At 42.8% G+C, this 22,684-nt stretch overlaps 1 protein-coding gene across 4 annotated transcripts in view; it reads left to right on the top strand.

Moving 5' to 3' along the window:
• The window catches only part of kansl1a (KAT8 regulatory NSL complex subunit 1a), a 60,497-nt gene extending 41,082 nt beyond the window's left edge, over positions 1 to 19,415 (top strand). For 3 of the 4 annotated variants that reach the window (XM_014158694.2, XM_014158692.2, XM_014158695.2), the window contains 11 exons: positions 1,016 to 1,157; positions 1,757 to 1,914; positions 2,334 to 2,469; positions 11,202 to 11,373; positions 14,178 to 14,333; positions 14,664 to 14,885; positions 15,149 to 15,306; positions 15,608 to 15,787; positions 16,263 to 16,375; positions 17,187 to 17,430; positions 17,747 to 19,415. In XM_014158694.2, coding sequence (XP_014014169.1) covers positions 1,016 to 1,157; positions 1,757 to 1,914; positions 2,334 to 2,469; positions 11,202 to 11,373; positions 14,178 to 14,333; positions 14,664 to 14,885; positions 15,149 to 15,306; positions 15,608 to 15,787; positions 16,263 to 16,375; positions 17,187 to 17,430; positions 17,747 to 17,944 — 1,879 coding nt within the window. In that variant the 3' untranslated portion in view covers positions 17,945 to 19,415. The remainder of the gene's footprint in view (positions 1 to 1,015; positions 1,158 to 1,756; positions 1,915 to 2,333; positions 2,470 to 11,201; positions 11,374 to 14,177; positions 14,334 to 14,663; positions 14,886 to 15,148; positions 15,307 to 15,607; positions 15,788 to 16,262; positions 16,376 to 17,186; positions 17,431 to 17,746) is intronic. The other variant, XM_014158696.2, reaches the window with a different exon arrangement.
• Positions 19,416 to 22,684: the final 3,269 nt, after the last annotated feature.

The following is a 22,684-nucleotide window of genomic DNA, read 5'->3' as shown; positions in this document are numbered from 1 at the left end:
AGGCCGTCATTGTAAATAAGAATTTGTTCTTAACTGACTTGCCTAGTTTAAATTATTATAATTTTTAAACATTTTTAAATGGGAGCAATTAGGTTTAAGTGCCTTGCTCAAGGGCACGTCGACAGATTTTTCACCGCGGGGAATCAAACCAGTGTTCTTGCGGTTACTGACCCAACAATCGTAACCACTAGGCTACCTGCCGAAGATTGATGAAGTGGCCCGAACACATGATTTGTAATTTTGACTCACACGGTGTGCCTACTGTAGTTTGAACATGGTGTAAGCTGGTGCGCACCAAGTTGTACTTTACGTTTTAGTATGGAAAACGGCTGTGAGGATTTTTCTACAATCACAACATATTGACACAATTACAATCTTTATAGAATAAAAATCGAATCAATTACATATGGAAATACTTATTTGAGTAAACATCAAACCAGCAGCAGATGAAACAGTGAAGTCTCTCTCTCTCTCTCTCTCCCTCTCTGGTTTTAGCTTGCGGCCACAACTGGCTAGCTGTAGGATATTTACCAGCCCATACCAGTGACATGCTTGGTTATGTTGTCGATATGTGGTAGATTTTATTTGTGTACTATTTCACTTATTTTGCTAGTGAGAAGGAAACAACCACAAATGAATTCAGAAACGGGCTTTGAGGATAGCTAGCTATACAAACTAACTTTTGCTGATGCCTCTTCAACAAGAAGCAACTGTGACAACCCGTCCCTCAGTATTGATACTTTGCCACAGAAGTTGAATGTTTGCTATTTGACGTAAATGGTCATTAATATTGTGTGATTTGTGAAATACCCAATGTTGAAAAATTCAATATTGGCGTAATGTTTGGGCAATAGTATGTGGCTTTTGCATTCATTTGTGTAGGCATTCAAGAAGAAATTATTCCAATTACACAGCAATTAAATGTATTTTATCAATGTAAAAATTCAGACAACAGACAAGTTGGTTAGATGAACACTTGTTCATCCCTGTGTGTCTGTGTGACTTTCCGATTTAGATGGAAGCGGGCGGAGAGTCGCTACACCATCGAGCGGGCCTCCATCATCAGCCACTGGAACTGGCTCCAGGCCCACATCTCAGACCTGGAGTACCGTATCCGCCAGCAAACAGACGTCTACCGACAGATCCGTGCCAACAAGGTACAGCACCGCCTCAACATTGGGCTAATTGTGCACGGTTTAATAATATAATAGTAATATGGACATTTCATCCAAAGCGACTTGCAGAAGTGACAGCCTTGTCACTGACATATATTCAAGTATATGTGGCCCATGCAGTAGTCAAACCCACAACCCTGGTGTTGCTTCGACCGTGCTCTAGCCCATTTAGCCATTTGAATGACCGTTTCTGTCCAGACCTGCAGCACGTACATGTGAAAGTGGCCAGTAAATAGATTTGCATGTGCAATACCACAGATGCCGTGTAGTCTAAATATAGTAGTGCCACTATTCACTATTGTGGTAGTACTAGTACACACATGACCTATACAAACGTCCTGTATACGTTAGGCCGTCTTTTTTTAAAATGAGTTCTTAATTGTCTGGGACAATCAAGTGCAGCTCTTATCACACAAAATATATCCCATTGCAAGTCACATGATACAAATGTAGCAGGTAAATTACACCATCACACACACACCTTGTGTAGGATGTGGGTTTGTCTCTCGCTTTAGTTGGTAGCCTATACAGTATTATTTCATGTCTGTGGCTGATGTACGGTATTTGACTCCACCCCTCAGGGCTCAGTGGAATTGGGAGGCGTGGCGCCCAGTGCGTTGGTGGTGGGCGGTGCAGGAGTTAAGACTGAGCCTACTCCCCAGGACTGTCAGGTCACCATCACAGAGTCTGGACCCTGGAGAGGCCAGAATGGCAGGCCGGTCAACGGGGTCCTCAACAGGTACACACACACACACACACACACACACACACACACACACACACACACACACAGAGAGAGAATGCTTAACCTAACTGAAGCATAAATTCTTCAAGTGCATCTATTTGGAGGACGAACCAATGAATATAAGGCACTAACTTGCTCTTTTCTCGTGTGTAGTAACAATGATTGATTGGATAAGTAATTCATTTACATTGCTGTCTAGTGTCTGTTTCAGCCTGCCTTTGTAAATTAGTATTGAGGTGGAGGCCTAGAAGGAATGTAATTTGCTTCAACAAATTGATGTCTCCAAGTGCCAATGACTACCCTATTCAAAGAGCACCTTGCATACCAGTCTCCGGAGCTATACAGTTTTTACCCATTTGAGCGCTCTATTCATTGCTTCTTCACTTCAATGGGTCTTGTCTCTCCCTCTCCAGGGTGTCAGAGAGTAACACCAAACACCAACCCAGCCCCAATGACAGCACCTGTGTGGCCGCCCGCACACGCCCCTTACTCAACTGCAGACGACGGAGACTTGTACAGCCTAACACAGTACCTAACCTCAATGGCAAGGTATGTTTATGCGTGTGCACTTGCAGATGCATGTAGATCCATAGTATGCTTTCCTCCTGCCCAGCACTAAAACAATAACTTTTTCCAGTGTTTTGTTATTTATCCTCCTTGTGCTCGTGGATTACATCTAATGGTTATATCAAAACCAATTTGTTCCCATATTTTTCCCAGACATGCCGCTATGCGAATGTTATGTCATTAGTGTCCTTACCCATAGTCAATATTGTAAAAAAAAAAAACAAGCAGTGATCTACCTACAATGCATTCGGAAAGTATTCAGACCCCTTTATTTTTCCCACATTTTGTTACAGCCTTATTCTAAAATGGATTAAATCGTTTTCCCCCCTCATAAATCTACACACAATACCCCATAATGACAAAGCAAAAACAATTTTTTGCAAATTTAGTGCAAAAAAATAAACTCACATTCAGACCCTTTACTCAGTACTTTGTTGAAGCACATTTGGCAGCGATTACAGTGTCGAGTTTTCTTGGGTATGACGCTACAAGCATGGCAAACCTGTATTTGGGGAGTTTGTCCCATTCTTCTCTGTCAATCCTCTGAAGCTATCAGGTTGGATTGGGAGCGTCGCTGCACAGCTATTTTCAGGTCTCTCCAGAGATGTTCGATCGGGTTTAAGTCCGGGCTCTGACTGGGCCACGCAAGGACATTGAGACTTGTCCCAAAGCCATTCCTGCGTTGTCTTGCTTCGGGCCATTGTCCTGTTGGAAGGTGAACCTTCGCCCTAGTCTGAGAACCTGCTCCAGAGTGTTCAGGACTTCATCAAGGATTTCTTTGTACTTTTCTCTGTTCATCTTTCCCCCGATCCTGACTAGTCTCCCAGTCCCTGCCGCTGAAAAAAATCCCCACAGCATGATGCTGCCACCACCATGCTTCACCGTGGGGATGGTTTTGGCCAGGTGATGAGCAGTGCCTGGTTTTCTCCAGACGTGACGCTTGGCATTCAGGCCAAATAGTTCAATCTTGGTTTCATCAGACCAGATAATCTTGTTTCTCATGGTCTTGAGAGTCCTTTAGGTGCCTTTTGGCAAATTCCAAGCGGGCTGTCATGTGCCTTTAACTGAGGAGTGGCTTCCATCTGGCCACTGCCATAAAGGCCTGATTTGGTGGAGTGCTGCAGAGATGGTTGTCCTTCTGGAAGGTTCTCCCATCTCCACAGAGGAATTCTGGAGCTTTGTAACTGACCATTGGATTCTTGGTCACCACCCTGACCAAGGCCCTTCTCCCCCAATTGCTCAGTTTGGCCTTTCGGCCAACATCCAGGAAGAGTTCTTCCATATAAGAATGATGGAGGCCACTGTGTTCTTGGGGACCTTCAATGCTGCATAAATGTTTTAGTAGCCTTCCCCAGATCTGTGCCTCGACACAATCCTGTCTCAGAGCACTACTGACAATTTCTTCGACCTCATGGCCTGGTTTTTGCTCTGAAGTGCATTAAGGGGTATTGTGTGTAGATTGAGGGGGGTAAATTTAATCGATTTTAGAATAAGGCTGTGACCTAACAAAATGTTGGGGGTCTGAATACTTTCCGAATGCACTGTATGGAGAGGTGTTTGCCTTTCCGTAACATGTCCAGTCAATTGAATTTACCACAGGTGTACTCCGATGAAGTTGTAGAAGCATCTCAATGGAAACAAGATGCACCTGAGCTCAATTTCAAGGCTCATAGTAAAGGGTCTGAATACTTATGTACATTTCTGATTTAAATTCTTTATAAATTTGCAAAAATGTCTAAGTATGTTTTCGCTTCGTCGTGGGTGTAGATTGAGGGACATGTTTTATTTAATCCACTTTAGAATAAGCCTGTAATGTAACAAAATGTGGGAAAAGGGAAGGGGTCTGAATACTTTCCGAATACACTGTACCTGTACCTTCAGAAAGTATTCATACCCCTTGACTTATTCCACATTTCGTTACAGCCTGAATTCAATTATTATAATTTAAATCCGCCCTTCTACACACAATACCCCATAATGACAAAGTGAAAACATGTTTTTAGAATTGTTTGCAAATGTATTGAAAATGAAATGCATGAATATCTAATTTACATAAGTATTCACACCCGAGTCAATAATTTGTGGAAGCACCAACAGTCTCTACTGCACTTTACCGATCTGGGCTTTATGGGAGAGTGGCCAGACGAAGGCCACTCCTGAGAAAAAGGCACGTGATGGCACGCCTAGAGTTTGCAAGAAGGCACTTGATAGACTCCGAGCACAAGGCAGAACATTCAGTGGTGCGTTTGTTGGGTTTAGCACTAGAAAGTACTTTCATTGTACGTGCAACTTTTTTTCTTCTTTTTAACCCTTTTTTTTCTCTTCCCAATTTTGTGGTATCCGTTTGGTAGTTAGTCTTGTCTCGTCGCTGCGAATCCCGTACGGACTTTGGAGAGGCGAAGGTCGAGAGCCTTGCGTCCTCCGAAACAACACAACCTTACCAAGCCACACTGCTTCTTGACACGATGTCCGCTTAACCCGGAAGCCAACCGCACCAATGTGTCGGAGGAAACACTGTACACCTGGCGACGCGTCAGCGTGCATGCGCCCGCGCCGCCACAGGAGTCACTAGAGTGCGATGGGACAAGGACATCCCTGCCAGCCAAACCCTCCCCTAACCCGGATGACGCTGGGCCAATTGTGCGCCGCCCCATGGGTCGCTGCCGGCTGCGACAGAGCCTGGACTCGAACCTGGATCTCTAGTGGCACAGCTAGCAACTGCGATGCAGTCCTTAGACCACTGCGCCACTCGGGAGGCCATGCACATTACATTTAACACTTGAAATGGTGTTTTCCAGGCCTGGAAAAAGTTTTGGAAAAGTCATGGAAAGTAACTTCATAATTTCTCTTAATGTAATTTGAGGCACAGTTATTTTTTATATTTGATCAAATAAAAATCGGCATTTCAGCCAGGCTCAGAATTAAACTTCAGAGCATCTGTATTTGCGCGCATCACCTGCGTGTGTGCGAGACGAGTGGGCCGTAGCTCTTGGAAAGAGAGACAGTCAGACATTGCAACAGCAGGTAGGCCTAGCCTATAAAATATAATAGAGAGAAGACTTAAGTACCCAAGTCAAAACACATCTTGTACCCTCTAGTTCACTGTTTAACTATTATTACCATGCATTAATGTTTTTATGTCATGTCCCAAAAGACTTTCCACCGACTCTCGCGAGTACGGCCATACAAGTTTGATGTACTTACTTGACCGATTAATATATATATATATATATATATATATATTTTAATCGGTCAAGTAAGTACATCAAACTTGTGTGTCTGTCTGTCCGGTCTGTCCGGTCTGTCTGTCCGGTCTGTCTGTCCGGTCTGTCTGTCCGGTCTGTCTGTCCGGTCTGTCTGTCCGGTCTGTCTGTCCGGTCTGTCTGTCCGGTCTGTCTGTCCGGTCTGTCTGTCCTGTCTGTCTGTCCGGTCTGTCTGTCCTGTCTGTCCGGTCTGTCCTGTCTCCGTCCTGTCTGTCTGTCTGTCTGTCTGGTCTGGTCTGGTCTGGTCTGGTCCCGCCTACATACATACATAGTTTGATGTTACTTACTTGACCGATTAAAAAAATATATATATATAACAATTATTTTTGACGATAACGAACGATTCACTTCGCCATTGTATTATTTGGTATTCGGTTCAATCACAGTGAATCGAATCAAAAAAAAATATGTGAATCGTGAACAGTAATTTTAAGAAAACATATTTGTAGCCTTTTAGATTATGTGGCTTCAAAATTCAAAAGGAACTTGCACAAACCCGCCCACTGATCTTGATAGTATCACTGATCTTTAATAAGCTTTATGTATCGGGCTCAAGGGCCTTCGTCAGAGCTTTTTCAAAATAAATTATTAGCACCCTTATGTAGACCTAGCCCCGCCCACATCCGTTCAATGCATCGAATGGGGTTGGAGTCGAAGGAAAAACAAAGTGCTACCAAATATAAAAATACGCATTTCATAAATATTCGAATAAAGTATGTACATAAAATGTATTAAACGTCTGTAAAACCACAATGAGGACATCGACCTACCAAGCAAGTTTTCATAAATCATTGGGTACAGCGCAAGAAAACTGTCAGTGTAATCTGAAAAGGGGGTTATAATTCATGTTCAAATTTACAACATAACATACATAGGCATTTCATCATTATGACCTTTTAGGAAATAATGTCTGGAGGGTGAAAATCCCAAAACATTATCTTTTGCTCAGAGTATTATTAATATCCCCTGTCTGATATCTTGACTTCCTCTATACCACAAAATCTAAAGGTAGAAATGTCATGTTTTAGGTCATTAAAATGTACTGCTACTGGATAATCCCTGTCGTTTCTCCTAATTGAACTTTTATGTTCACTGATTCTATGTTTGAGGGAACGAGACGTTTTACCTACATAGCACAGCCCACATGGACATTTAATAATATAGATAACATGGGTGGTGGAGCAAGTAATAATGTCGCACCGTTTTCCTGTATGTGGGTGGCAGAAATATTCATACTTCATCGTGTTGTTGCACTGTGCGCAACCTCTACATTTATAGCTACCATTTGGAAGAGGGTGTAAAAGAGCCTGGCTGATTTTTATTTTGTGGCTGGCAGTTGGCATGGACCAATTTATCGCGTAAATTGCGACGACCTATATACAATAAGTGGTGGATTCTTAAATTCAGCAGGCAAAGCTGGGTCCGATGAAAAAACATGCCAGTGTTTCTTGACAGCATCTCCCACTTTTCACGAGTTCAAAGTATATGCAGTTGTGAATATTAGTGTTCTTTAGCCCCGAGTGGGTCTTTTTTGTAGCAGTTCTTCTCGTGTTTTCCCCAATGCCAAATTAAGAGCTTCATCCACACATTGTGGAGAATAGATAGTCCTCTGTGGAGTGGCATATACGGCGCAGTCTGAAAAACTGGCTTTTTGGAAGTCTTCTTTTTAATGGCTCAGGGTGGAAGCTGTAATGGAGTATTTCTGTCTTTTCTATAGTGTTGTAAACAGGGTTCCATTTGATTTCTCAATCCACATATCGAGGTAATGAACACATTTTGTCACATTCAATAGTGAATTTGTGATTGGGGGTCAATGTCATTGAGTAATGCCATAAAGTCTGACAGCTCTTTTGCCATTCCTCCTCAAATGGATTTTTGCTTTCATTATTAACACAACGTTCTTCAAAAAGACCCACATAAAGGTTAGCATAGCTCGGAGTGAATGTGGAGTCCATCGATGTTCCATTCGTTTGGAGGTAGTATTCATCATCAACCTGAAGTAGTTACACGTCAACATATTCAGCCAGCTCTAGAATAAAGTTTGTTGGTGGGTATTCGTTAGTATCTCTGTCTCTCAAATAGTGAGCTAAAGCTGCCAGCCCCCCCATATAGGGAATGCTGGGATTTTGACTCTCGACATCTAATGTGACCAAAATAGTCTTCAGTTAACCTGTTAGGGCTAGGGGGCAGTATTGACACGGCTGGATAAAAAAACATACCCGATTTAATCTGGTTACCACTCCTACCCAGTAACTAGAATATGCATATACTTATTACATATGGATAGAAAACACCCTAAATTTTCTAAAACTGTTTGAATGGTGTCTGTGAGTATAACAGAACTCATTTGGCAGGCAAAACCCTGAGACATTTTCTGACAGGAAGTGGATACCTGATGTGTTGTATTGCCTTTAAACCTATCCCATTGAAAAACACAGGGGCTGAGGAATATTTTGGCACTTCCTATTGCTTCCACTAGATGTCACCAGCCTTTACAAAGTGTTTTGAGTCTTCTGGAGGGAGATCTGACCGAACAAGAGCCATGGAACGATGATGTCCCATTAGACACCTGGCGCGCGAGTTCATGTTGGGTACCCTCGTTCCAATACGTTATAAAAGAGTATGCATTCGTCCACCTTGAATATTATTCATGTTCTGGTTAAAAAGGCCCTAATGATTTATGCTATACAACGTTTGACATGTTTGAACGAACGTAAATATATTTTTTCCCCTCGTTCATGACGAGAAGTCCGGCTGGCTTAGATCATGTGCTAACAAGACGGAGATTTTTGGACATAAATGATGAGCTTTTTTGAACAAAACTACATTCGTTATGGACCTGTGATACCTGGAAGTGACATCTGATGAAGAGAATCAAAGGTAATGGATTATTTACATAGTATTTTCGATTTTAGATCTCCCCAACATGACGTCTAGTCTGTATCGCAACGCCGTATTTTTCTGGGCGCAGTGCTCAGATTATTGCAAAGTGTGATTTCCCAGTAAGGTTATTTTTAAATCTGGCAAGTTGATTGCGTTCAAGAGATGTAAATCTATAATTCTTTAAATGACAATATAATATTTTACCAATGTTTTCTAATTTTAATTATTTAATTTGTGACGCTGACTTGACTGCCGGTTATTGGAGGGAAACGATTTCCTCAACATCAATGCCATAGTAAAACGCTGTTTTTGGATATAAATATGAACTTGATAGAACTAAAAATGCATGCATTGTCTAACATAATGTCCTAGGAGTGTCATCTGATGGAGATTGTAAAAGGTTAGTGCATCATTTTAGCTGGTTTTATGGTTTTGGTGACCCTGTCTTTGAATTGACAAAACATTACACACAACTCTTGTAAATGTACTGTCCTAACATACTCTAAATTTATGCTTTCGCCGTAAAACCTTTTTGAAATCGTAAAACGTGGTTAGATTAAGGAGATGTTTATCTTTCAAAGGGTGTAAAATAGTTGTATGTTTGAAAAATTTGAATTTTGACATTTATTTGGATTCAAATTTGCCGCTCTTGAAATGCACCTGCTGTTGATGGAGTGCACCACGGGTGGCACGCTAGCGTCCCACCTAGCCCATAGAGGTTAAACCCGTTATTGGTGAGATCTTGTTTATGAAGTCTATAGAGTCTTTCACATATGATGGCAATGCTTGCACATGAGTTTTAATAAGAGTTTACCAAGTTTGACAATGGCTCTAGCATTGAGCCTATTCCTGCAACCACTGGTCTGCCTGGATCATTGCCTTGTGTTTTTTAGGTTTGTGTAATTTCGGCAAAATGTACAGGCATGGACGTATGGTGCATTTGCAGCAAAGGTATTCAGGTTTTGAGAAGGTAATTTAATAGAGCTTGCTCCAGATTAGACCATATATCCCATGTGGGATCAACACTGTCTTTCTATAGAAGCATTCATTACTGAGTTGTCTCTGAATGTCTTCTTTGTATTTTTTATAGTCTAAAAAGACCGCAGCACCCCCCTTGTCTGCAGGTTTAATAACCAAAGATTAATCGTTCGTTAAGTGCCTGTTCTGTTCTAGTGAGGTTCTTCTGAATGTGGTTTGTTTTTCTCGTGTATATACTGACATGGCTTCTTGTTCGACTAACCTACAATAGGTATTAATTGAGAAGTTGTTAACCATAGGACAGAATTTGCTTTTGGGCTTAAAATGGGTACCAGATGGGTTTCTAGGACCAAAACAGTGTTTTGAAAACATGTGCTTAACTTTAATCTGGCAAAATAATTTAAACAGATCTACTTTCGTATCGAATGATACGTCTGTACACGTAGGTACAAAAGAGAGGCCCTTAGATAAGACCTCGACTTGCGTGCCAGTAAGGCCTTTTTTAGAGAGGTTAATTACCGCGTGCTACTGGAGCTCCGTGTCCACGGCCTGTGTTCCTGGTCCCATCTTTGACCGCTTGTCTCCCCTACGTCATTTATTTTCTTTCGTGGAGCCTTGTGCTGCTTTCGGGCTAAAAAAAAACAGTGTGTGTGATGGTAGCTGGAGTCGCTGTCTGTAGGGAATTCGCTCTCAGCGGATGCCTTTGTCGTCTTGTTTTGTATTTACTTCCAGTTGATTTGGGCATCCAATTTATGGGACATTGCAACTCTATATGCTAGTCAGCCTGCGAAGTATGACAACTAGAAAAGGTGCACTTTCAGAAGAGAATTTGGGGGCTTGCTTCAGCTGAATAAAAAGATTTGTGGCCTACCATAGCCATTTGATATAGTGAATGAGCAAATTATTTCAAAAGGCATAAAATGTATTTGGTAGCAATGTTATACATGAAGTGGGGTCAACCATCCTCCAGAAGAGCTAATGTGTGTGCAGGCTTTTATTCTAGTCCCCCTCTAACAAACCAAATGTTTTAAATTAGCTGCTCAACCGGAACTTGATTAACTGGCTGAATCAAAAGCCTGCACACCCAGTACATCTCCAGACTGAGGATTGACCATGTGTTTTATACAGTTGCTTAACATGAATTCTACTTTGTGTGTGTGTGGGGGGGGGGGGGTGTAAGATCCTTGCACAATGACAGGAGATGGTGTATGGGATCAGAGAGCAGCCTCCCAGTGTCTATCACGTTACGCTTACTTTTTAAATCTACATAGATACGCCGCCAGTTGTTGGTCATGGATATTTGGTGAAAAGTCATGGAATTCCATCTGTCAAAATGTGTATGAATCCTTAAGTCACCTTCACTGTATTTTCCCACTAGTCACAGTCAAGCCCTCAATGAGTTTGTCTGGGGCAACAACAAATGTGTGCTGTTGGCAGTACTCGAGGGCTGGAGTTGAAAAACACTGCTCTAAATCATACTAGACATCATAATATTGCATAATATGACACATTCGTTTTAAGTACAACTATTGTGACCCATGGGATTAAATGGGTTAGTAAACAAGTGACTTTTGGTTTGTCCCTTCCCAGGTCCCGAGAACCAGCGCTATCCTGTGCAGCTGCAGGGTCAACCCCTCCTCCTGTGTGACATGCGGGGGTCGCCCCAGCGCACCCAGAGAAGACCCCCAGTACGAGCTTCCCTCCCTGGAGCGCTTGTCCCACCTGGACCCGGGCGTCCACCCCATCCTCTCACTCCCTGACGGTAAGGAGCCAGGAGCATAGAACCAGATTCTATTTTTATTATTTTTCGATGAGCCAGGAGCCAACCCAGTACGGACTGATACCATACACTCCATATATCTCTGTGCCCCTGCTTTGCCTGTTACGAAACAGTGGCGTGGGCGTATACTGGTCAAAAGACAAATTATATAATAAAAGTCATTTTTGTCCATTGCGTTATCACTATTCCTGATATTTTTGTTGTTAGCTAGCCGCGATTGTTAGCAGCTAAGCAAGCTACCTATATCAGTCAATACGGCTTACTAGATTTCATCTCGACATCCAGCTTTTTGCTACAAACCACAGGATTTTAAATCAAATGGAATGGCGAGATGGTTGTTGTGTGGAGGATATGCTTTGACTTGCTTTCTTGTTGGCTAACGAAGTTAGCTGTGGTATCTAGCATGCTAGCTAACAGCTTCTAAACAGCCAACATGCGAACTCTTATAAGCTACATTTGAAGTAGTGACTGGCGAGATAGTTGTTGTATAGGCATCGTCCTTTTTGCTAACACCAAGCGTCGATTGCTCGGTTGCTAGCTAGCTTGTGTGCACACCTGAGCTCGTCTCCTTCTCCCCACCATAGAATTTAAAGTAAAAATGTAAACATGCTGTAAATTTTGCTTAATACTGGTCTTCAACAAATCAGACTAGCCTCACTTGACCAAAGAGCATCATGTTGCAAGCAAATTTCAAGCATTAAAAACAATGGGGTCAACATAATTTGGGTACGCGTTTTTAGAATTAACTTTAAAAAAAATTAGATTTTTCAGTTCTTTTAACCTCTCTAGGGTCGGCGGGACGAAATCGTCCTGCCTACTCAACAGCCAGTTCAATCCCGTGGCGCGTTATTCAAATACATTAGAAATGCTATTACTTAAATTTCTCAAACATGTGACTATTTTACACCATTTTAAAGACAAGACTCTCGTTAATCTAACCACACTGTCCGATTTCAAAAAGGCTTTACAACGAAAGCAAAACATTAGATTATGTCAGCAGAGTACCCAGCCAGAAATAATCAGACACCCATTTTTCAAGCTAGCATATAATGTCACATAAAACCAAACCACAGCTAAATGCAGCACTAACCTTTGATGATCTTCATCAGATGACAACCCTAGGACATTATGTTATACAATACATGCATGTTTTGTTCAATCAAGTTCATATTTATATCAAAAAACAGCTTTTTACATTAGCATGTGACGTTCAGAACTAGCATACCCCCTGCAAACTTCCGGTGAATTTACTAAATTACTCACGATAAACGTTCACAAAAAACATAACAATTATTTTAAGAATTATAGATACAGAACTCCTCTATGCACTCGCTATGTCCGATTTTAAAATAGCTTTTCGGTGAAAGCACATTTCGCAATATTCTGAGTAGATAGCCCGGCATCACAGGGCTAGCTATTTAGACACCCACCAAGTTTAGCCCTGACCAAAGTCAGATTTACTATAAGAAAAATGTTATTACCTTTGCTGTTCTTCGTCAGAATGCACTCCCAGGACTTCTACTTCAATAACAAATGTTGGTTTGGTTCAAAATAATCCATAGTTATGTTCAAATATCCTCTGTTTTGTTTGTGCGTTCAAGACACTATCCGAATGGTAAAGAAGGGTGATGCGCACGATGCATTTCGTGACAAAAAAATTCTAAATATTCCATTACCGTACTTCGAAGCATGTCAACCGCTGTTTAAAATCAATTTTTATGCAATTTTTCTCGTAAAAAAGCGATAATATTCTGACCGGGAAAGCGTGTTTACGTACAAAGAGAGAGAAAATAAAAACATGGGATGCCCTCGTGCATGAGCCTCAGTCTGATGGTACTCTGACCGGCCACTATCCAAACGCGCTAATGTTTTTCAGCCAGAGGCTGGAATTACATCATTCAGCTTTTTCCCGGGTTCTGAGAGCCTATGGGAGCCGTAGGAAGTGTCACGTTACAGCAAAGATCCTCAGTTTTCAATAAACAGAGCCAAGAAGAACAAGAACTTGTCAGACAGGCCACTTCCTGTAAGGAATCTTCTCAGGTTTTTGCCTGCCATATGAGTTATGTTATACTCACAGACACCATTCAAACAGTTTTAGAAACTTTAGGGTGTTTTCTATCCAAAGCCAATAATTATATGCATATTCTAGTTACTGGGCAGGAGTAGTAACCAGATGAAATCGGGTACGTTTTTTATCCGGCCGTGCAAATACTGCCCCCTATCCCCAACAGGTTAAGCCTTTTAAAGGCCTCATTGGCTTTTGGTTTTTTTAACATGACATTTAGGCTCATTTGCGTCAACCCTGACAATGTGCTTCTGAGCTAGTCTAGTTTGTTTACCTGCCAACCCACAGAAAAAGGAGAAAAGGTGAGGGAGCTTCAGCTAAAAACTGTAAATAAATGTGGATTTCTCTCTAGCTAACCTGGCTGACTGTGGGGCTAAGCAATTCACTTATTTACAATTTGTTAGCTACTGTAACATTCTCTCTAAAATGCTCTCGTAATGTTGCTTAATGCCTCCTAACAAGGTGACTCCAGTAATGTAAACATAATGCCGTTTGTGACGTAACTACCTTTATAGTAGTTCAGACTAGTTGACTGCCATTCCAGAAGCACCTTTTCACTTCCCTACTGTACACTTTATCACCATGGAGTGTGTGAAACAGCCTGTTTTATTTAAACCCCTCTTCCCTCCATTCCTCCACCCACCTTGTCCCTTTTCCTTCTCTCATCTGCACCGACCACATCTTCTTGTGGATAAAACTAAGTGCGTGTTTCTCTCCTTAGATGTGTGTATGAGCCTGCGGCTGCAGCAGGTGATGAAGAGCCACTGGCAGGGCAAGGCCCCCGAGAGGACCAAGCCCCTCAAGAAGCTCTCGCTCAAACACAAGCTCTCCTCCAAAGACAAGCACATCAAGCTGGCCAACTCGCTCATGGCACACAGTGAGTATATGTGGGCAGGACCACACGCATATGAAGCAATCCAATACACATCTAGTGTAGTCATACACACCTACTTATATACACAACCTTTGGAAAGCAGTCCACAGTCAGGGAGTACACATGACCCCTTGTGGACACAAAGATACACACCAACTCGCACCAAATGGAGATAAACACAGCCTTTGGAAATCAACTTGTCAGCCGTTAGCGAGTGTAGCACTCTCCCATTTTTTTATTTTACCAGGAAGTCTCGACACACACACATACCACCCTAGCTGTGTAGAATGAAAAATCCCCTGACCAGTGTCTCTCCCCTTCCCCCCCCCACAGGACTGTCTCACTATAAGAGCCGGGCTGAGAAGCTGCAGCGGCGACAACACCACCACTTGGATGGCAACGGTGGGGTGCTAAGCGCCGCCAGGCTGGAGGGCCAGGCCCTCTGTAAGGCCGAGCGGCTTCTGCATGGCCTCCCCTCACCCTCCACAGGGCCCTATGACCGGAGCTACAGTCGCAAGAGGCCCCGCGAGCACTTGCAGGACAGGACCCACGGCTGTGAGTTAACTGCACCACTCGAGAGAATCAGACCTGGGTCAAATACTACCAATAGTTGAGCTGTGTTTGATCAGCTTACCAGGTGCAATGGAATCAATGGACTAGTCCCAAAAGTGCAAATCCCAAGCTAAATCGAGCTACTCTCATGTACTTTTGAGTACTTGAAAGCGTCATTTGACATGCTATCCATTTACAATGCAAAAGATGTGAGTCATAACAATCATGACTAGTTGTTAATCTCTCTTTTCCCCTTTCTCTTCCAGCCACCCCAAAGCTCTTCCTGGACTCGGGCAGCCCTTGCTCGTCCTTGGCCAGCCTGCACTCGTCTCTCCACAGCCCCTCGCTGACCCGCCAGCTGTCCACTTCCTCGGAGAGCTCCACCCCAATTGGCCCCAACAGTCTCAGCTTCTCCAACACACCCGTAAGCTCATCACAGCTTTTATTGACTGTGTGTGTGGTCTAGGTGGATCATGAATGTGACAGCACGGGTTCTGTTCAGAAAGGTGCAATGTTACAAAACGTTCAGATAAAATATGATTTTTGTATAACTTAACTTTTGGTCATGAAGAATTGAGCATCATATCAGCTGTTACTTCCATTTCTATCTGTGCTGTTCTGAACGTTTCCCCTCACTAAATACGCCCCATACCTGTTCATAATTAACTGGATAAATAGCTGTATGAATAAAGGTTATATTACAAAAAAACTCTGCGCCCCCTCAGCAGCCCATCCGGAGGAGGCGGGGGGAGAGCTCCTTTGACATCAACAACATTGTGATCCCCATGTCGGTGGCGGCCACCACGCGCGTAGAGAAACTACAATACAAAGAGATTGTCACCCCCAACTGGCGGGAAGTTGACATTTTCTCCCAGCCCATGGCAGAAGAGGAGAACGACACAGAGGTAAGATGTTGCTTCATTCCTAAGCTCTGCTTTGGGAACTGCCATGTATTTTGAATGACCAATTTTTTACTTTGCTTCGTTCTTTTAACTCGGTAGAGATACTCTGAATGATCGGCTATGAAAAGCCAACTGACATTTACTCCTGAGGTGCTGACCTGTTACACTCTGGACAACGACTGTGATTATTATTATTTGACCCTGCTGGTCATCTATGAACATTTGAACATCTTGGCCATGTTCTGTTATAATCTCCACCCGGCACAGCCAGAAGAGGACTGGCCACCCCTCATAGCCTGGTTCCTCTCTAGATTTCTTCCTAGGTTCTGGCCTTTATTGCTTGCCGTTTGGGGTTTAAGGCTGGGTTTCTGTACAGCACTTTGTGACATCAGCTGATGTAAGAAGGGCTTTCTAAATACATTTGATTGATTTATGGATCAAGGAGTCCTATCTTAATAACACATTTCTGTGTGTGTAGATGGAGGACCTCTCTGACGCGGCCTTCTCCCAGCTCCACCAGCCATGCCAGGATCAGGAGCGTTCCCGCTGGACCTGGATGGCCCTGGCCCCCGCCAAGAGGAGGGGCAGCAGGTCAGTAGGGGGCGCCTATAGTACACTCATACACAGCACAGTACCTCATCACCACTGCCATACGTCTCAGTTTAGATAAATGTGCTCTACTTACTACACCTGTGACCTATTTGATCAATGTCAACACATTTGGTAGGAAATATTTCAGTGGGGTCTTTGCACATTGTCAATATGCCCTGAGTGTACAAAACATTAGGAACACCTGCTCTTTCCATGAGACTGACGAGGTAAATCCAGGTGAATGCTATGATCCCTTATTGATGTCACCTGTTAAATCCACTTATCAGTGGAGATGAAGGGGAGGGGACAGGTTAAAGGATTTTTAAGCCTTGATACAATTGCGACACGGTTTGAGTGTGTAGAAATGCAACGCTGCTGGGTTTTTCAAGCTCAACGAGTTCCTGTGTGTATCAAGAATGGTCCACCACCCAAAGGACATCCAGCCAACTTGACACAACTGCGGGAAGCATTGGAGTCAACATGGGCCAGCATCCCTGTGGAACGCTTTTGACACCTTGTATTGTCCATGCCCCGACAAACTGAGGCTGTTCTGAATCCAAAATGGGGTGGAACGCAATATTAGGAAAGTGTTCCTAATGTTTTGTACACGTACAATATTCTTATACATCCAAAGGCTTAAATATTTTCCTTACGAGATTGTTTTCCACTAAAAGTTATGATCACTTGATAAATGATAAGGACAGGGCTCTCTAAAGAAGTGGTAGGTAGTAACAGGGAAGTTAAGTTTGGTCTCCATTTGTGGCACATTTCCTGTGTTCTACGGTCCACTCATACGACAATCGTCCCTCAGGTCGTACAAGTCCATGGATGGCAGGACCACACCGCTGCTGTGCAGCACCAACCCGCCCACTCCCCAGCCGGCGTCCCCTGACCCTGGACACTGCCCCCTGCTGCACGACTACAGCCACGTGGCGTCGCCCATAAGTCCGGACGCCACCTCCAACCCCCACACGCCGTGCTCACGCGACTCCCACCGCCTGCTGTCCAGTGAGGACACGCGCTGCTCCACACCCGACTTCACCTTCGAGGAGAGGGTGAGGATGAACGTAACAGACACATGCACACATGAAGAATAACAGAGACTGGTCTTCGAGTCACTGTGCCCAGTAGTTTTTATGTTGTGATGATGACATATTCAGACATGGGAAAGCAGTCACAAGTTATTGCAGTTATATTGACCCTAGAGGACTAGGACGTTTCTGTACATTCTGAGTTCTCATTTGGTGAATTTTGGAACGTGAAGTAACAATTTTTTTGTCGATTTGCATCATTAGTTTAACTTGATTAACAAATTGTTGATTTGATGGTATTCAGTTGTACTTAAATTGACCCAAGGATTTCCCCGAACAGACGGTGGCCCCGTGGGAGCATCGAAACTTCCCCCTGCCAGAGGACCCCGCTCCGGAGCCCGAGGTGGAGGGCGAAGATGAGATGAGGCGGTCGCGAATGCGCAGCGTCTCGTGTTGCCCGTCGACAGGCTATGACACAGACAGCCCCTTGCCTTGTGATGACGACGCCCCCAAACAGAAGGGCCATGCCCACCAATGAATGACTGACAGGCCGAGGTCCTCCTCAACCCCTACACCTCTCTGGCATTAACAAGCAGAACCTCAAACTGAGAAAAAAGGCTATTTAAAAGGGTTCCTGTTTGATATTCAAACACCAGTCTAATACTATTTCACAGTTTTTAGTGAATATTATACGGAAGATGGAAGCCTTTCCCTACACTCTTGATGTTACAAAAATTATTTCTGTTGTAGTCTAAAACTATGTACATGGGGCTTAGTGGTGTTCCATATGTGGCGTGTACACTTGTAGCGCACTATGTAGCTGACTCCTCAAAGTATGGCCAAAGGGTGTTTTTCTATTGACTAGTTTGCTTGTATTTCCCATGTACATTTTCTAGTGGTGTGACAAATAACAAAAAAAAAAAAAAAATCCTCATACTCCCCAATTAACAGGTACATTTGGGATGTTTTGTGTCCTTTTTTTTCTCTAGGGGTGGGGGGGGGGCATTAGAAATCGTGGAGCACATCTTTCATTGCCAAGTAGTTTTGTTGGGTTGCATGTCTTTTTGTTTGTCATTCCTTTCCTGACACTTTTTTTGTATCGTCTGTTCAATGAAGTCTCTTTCTTTTTGTGTTTTGGACAGTAATCATTCCTTTAGAAAATCTCTTTGCAGAGCACCCGGCACCTCTGATCCCACCGAGCTCTCGCTGTCTTGTTTGCGGGAGTGACTGCGGTAGAGAGGAACCTGGGTGTCCTAAGCACTTGTCCAACCTACAGGGAGCACTACTGCATGCTAAACCATGCTAATGCTAATCAAATCACCAGAGCACATAATAGAACAGGAACTTGCCACACAGGGAAAGGAAGTGGATGATGATCGGGGATGACCCTACCATCGGTTTAGTTTACTTTCCCCTTTCCTCAAATTATTATTGGTGTAGTATTATGTCAACATAGTCAAATTTATTTCAAATGGTAAAATCACACAGCTAATAGCTTTTTCATTTTTTTCCGGACATTGGTATGAGGCTACATGCTGGTGAATTATTGGACAATGTTTTGTTAATGTTGATAATTAAGTTGTTTCTGGTTCAACTTGACAAGAAGAAGTGTGTTCTCTAGTTTCATATGTAGCAGCTCTTTGCTAGAAGCAACCCAGACCTCAGGTTTTACAGTTAAGGGAATATTTCTAATGCTGAGAAAATATTTGCCCCCCCCCCAAGATCGATCCGATCTAAAGAGACTATGTTGCAGAATAATGCTTTTTTTGTGTTGCCACCCCACAATGTCATAACCACACCACCATTTCCCCTCGTAACTAATTGCTATGCAAAATCTATGGTTGTATAATTTTACACCTGTTTTTACGCCACAGTCCTTCCATCCCTGTACTTTGTTTTGTAGTTTAAGCAAGATGTAAATGTACTGGTCCAATTGTTGCAGCAGTTAACCTAATCAAAAGCAGAATTGTTTTTGTAAATAGTACCATTAAAACATTTGTTAAACTTGGGATAATTGTCAGTGTTCTCTTTCACTTTCTCACTAATAGGAAAACATTGCACAGGTTTACTACAACTTTGTGTAAAGCTTGACGTCAACTCCGATCAAATGATGACGTACAGTTGAAGTCGGAAGTTTACATACACTTAGGTTAGTCATTAAAACTCGTTTTTCAACCACTCCGCAAATTTCTTGTTAAACTATAGTTGTGGCAAGTCGGTTAGGACATCTACTTTGTGCATGACACAAGTCATTTTTCCAACAATTGTTTACAGACAGATTATTTCACTTATTCACTGTATCACAATTCCAGTGGGTCAGAAGTTTACATACACTAAGTTGACTGTGCCTTGAAACAGCTTGGAAAATTCCAGAAATTGATGTCATGGCTTTAGAAGCTTCTAATAGGCTAATTGACATCATTTGAGTCAATTAGAGGTGTACCTGTGGATGTATTTCAAGGCCTACCTTACAACTCAGTGCCTCTTTGCTTGACATTATGGGAAAATCTAAAGAAATTAGCCAAGACCTCAGAAACAAAATTGTATGCAAGTATAAACACAATGGGACCACACAGCCGTCATACCGCTCAGGAGGAGACGGGTTCTGTCTCTTAGATGAACATTCTTTGGTGCGAAAAGTGCAAATCAATCCCAGAACAACAGCAAAGGACCTTGTGAAGATGCTGGAGGAAACCGTTACAAAAGTATCTATATCCACAGTAAAACGAGTCCTACATTGACATAACCTGAAAGGCCGCTCAGTAAGGAAGAAGCCACTGCTCCAAAACCACCATTAAAAAATCCAGACTACGGTTTGCAACTGCACATGGGGACAAATATTGTACTTTTGGAGAAATGTCCTCTGGTCTGATGAAACAAAAATAGAACTGTTTGGCCATAATGACCATCGTTATGTTTGGAGGAAAAAGGGGGAGGCTTGCAAGCCGAAGAACACCATCCCAACCGTGAAGCACGTGGGTGGCAGCATCATGTTGTGGGGGTGCTTTGCTGCAGGAAGGACTGGTGCACTTCACAAAATAGATGGCTTCACGAGGAAGGAAAATTACGTGGATATATTGAAGCAACATCTCAAGACATCGGTCAGGAAGTTAAAGCTTGGTTGAAAATGGGTCTTCCAAATGGACAATGACCCTACGCATACTTTGAAAGTTGTGGCAAAATGGCTTAAGGACAACAAAGTCAAGGTATTAGAGTGGCCATCAGAAAGCCCTGACCTCAATCCTATACAAAATTTGTGGGCGAGCAAGGAGGCCTACAAACCTGACTCGGTTACACCAGCTCTGTAGGGCCAAAATTCACCTAACTTATTGTGGGAAGCTTGTGGAAGGCTCCCGAAAACGTTTGACCCAAGTTAAACAATTTAAAGGCAATGCTACCAAATACTAATTGAGTGTATGTAAACTTCTGACCCACTGTGAATGTAATGAAAGAAATAAAAGCTGAAATAAATAATTCTCTACTTTTATTGACATTTCACATTCTTAAAATAAAGTGGTGATCCTAACTGACCTGAAACAGGGGATTTTTACTAGGATTAAATGTCAGGAATTGTGAAAAACTGGAGTTTAAATGTATTTGGCTAAGGTGTATGTAAACTTCTGACTTCAACTGATCGAGAAGCTGCAAGGGATTTACCCTTAAAGTGCCATGGTCATTAACGCTCATGAATGCACATTGACTGTAAATGAGAAATGCTTATCTTTGGAAGGTGAAAAAGTTTTTCTGAACAAATATCAGATATAATAAAGCAATTTCTGTTGTGCTTCAAACTCCGCTGTTCAGTATTGTAGTCATTAATTACCATGTTCTAAACATGATTTGTGGCAATAAAGGAGGCAAATGTTTCTTTGTAAAACTCAATTGGACTTTCTTTGTACACCATGCACCTTGGTGAAGAAACTGGGAAGACTGATGCAGAATTTGCCTTAGCTTAGTTGAATGTGCTATGTCCACAAACCATCTGCCAATGACGTCATGACGTCACTGCCACCCTCATTAAGGGTGCTAAAATGGTAGGACCTTCTGCCTGCCTCCCAGCTCTTCTCACAGACCCAGAGCTGCAGTGCAGACCCTAAGACCATACTTCATCCTCTTTCCCACCTTGTGACAGAGAGAAACATGTCAATGCTTATTAATTTAGTCTGTACCCTTAGCCTGACTAGATGCCAGGCAGGGAAATCCCTTACTTGACCAGGATGCATATTAACCCCCAGAACCCCTGCCAAAGTGGTTGGGAATACTTCAACAGCCGCTGCTTTAAGCCCTTCTCCACACAATTGACCTGGGCTGACGCAGAGTTGCAATACCTGACCCACGGAACGAACCTGGCCTCAGTGCACAGTTCCGAAGAGTACGAGTTCATCAGCAACTCTGCAAAGAGGACCGACTAAAATCGGCTGAGCGACCTCCAGAAGGAAGGTGCATGGATTTGATCTGGACAGGTCCAAGGTGGACTTTGTCAACTCTAATCCGAAAAAGCCTAGTAATGAGAGAGGAATGGAACACTTGTCACAAACTGGGGTGGCGGTGCCGGTACCAAAGCGGGTAGGTGGAATGATCTCCCATGCAAGAACACTTTTCCCTTTGTCTGCGCCAAACTTCTCCTCTAGTCTGCTTTCCACTTGGAGGGATTCCACCATATCTGAACCTGACTGTCCTGAGACTTTGATAGTGGACAAAATGCCATAATCTTCTATAATAAAACACCTTTCATCTCACAGGAAAATATGGAACAATTCTTATTCCTATAAGATTTCTTACATTTTAATGACACATCTGTCCATGCACGATATCTGAGTTTACTGAAGCATGTCCCCGTGCAGCATCGAGATTGCAATGCTTAATTTAGGGCTCAACACACATGCAATAGTTCCATAACATACCTATTTTAGAACACTTCCTAGTATACACCAATCAATAGTAAACCCTTCATAATTCAGAGAGAAGTGTGTCCTACACAACACCTTCTAAGGGTTGCCTGGTAGTCGTGTCAGTTTGACTGGTGTTTCAGTATTGGAAAACATATTGAGACTTAACCTAGAGTTGATTTCCATGGCCCTGCGGAAATCTAATTAGCGTTTTAAAAACTCCTGATCAAAATCCGTCAGTTTAAGCTAGAGATACGTTTTTTTGCATTGGATGCGTCTCAATCCACCGCATCCGACGATGTCATACTTCTGCATCTGCGGTGAAACGTTGCAGAGCTAGAGCAGTGTTCGTCAGACCATGAGACTAAATCTGTAACGTCCGAACAGTT

Source organism: Salmo salar, chromosome ssa19 (assembly GCF_905237065.1).
Source record: "Salmo salar chromosome ssa19, Ssal_v3.1, whole genome shotgun sequence".
In the NCBI taxonomy this organism is placed as follows: Eukaryota; Metazoa; Chordata; class Actinopteri; order Salmoniformes; family Salmonidae; genus Salmo; species Salmo salar.
The sequence above is the reverse complement of the archived record's forward strand: the minus strand, read 5'-3'. Positions and strand labels throughout refer to the sequence as shown.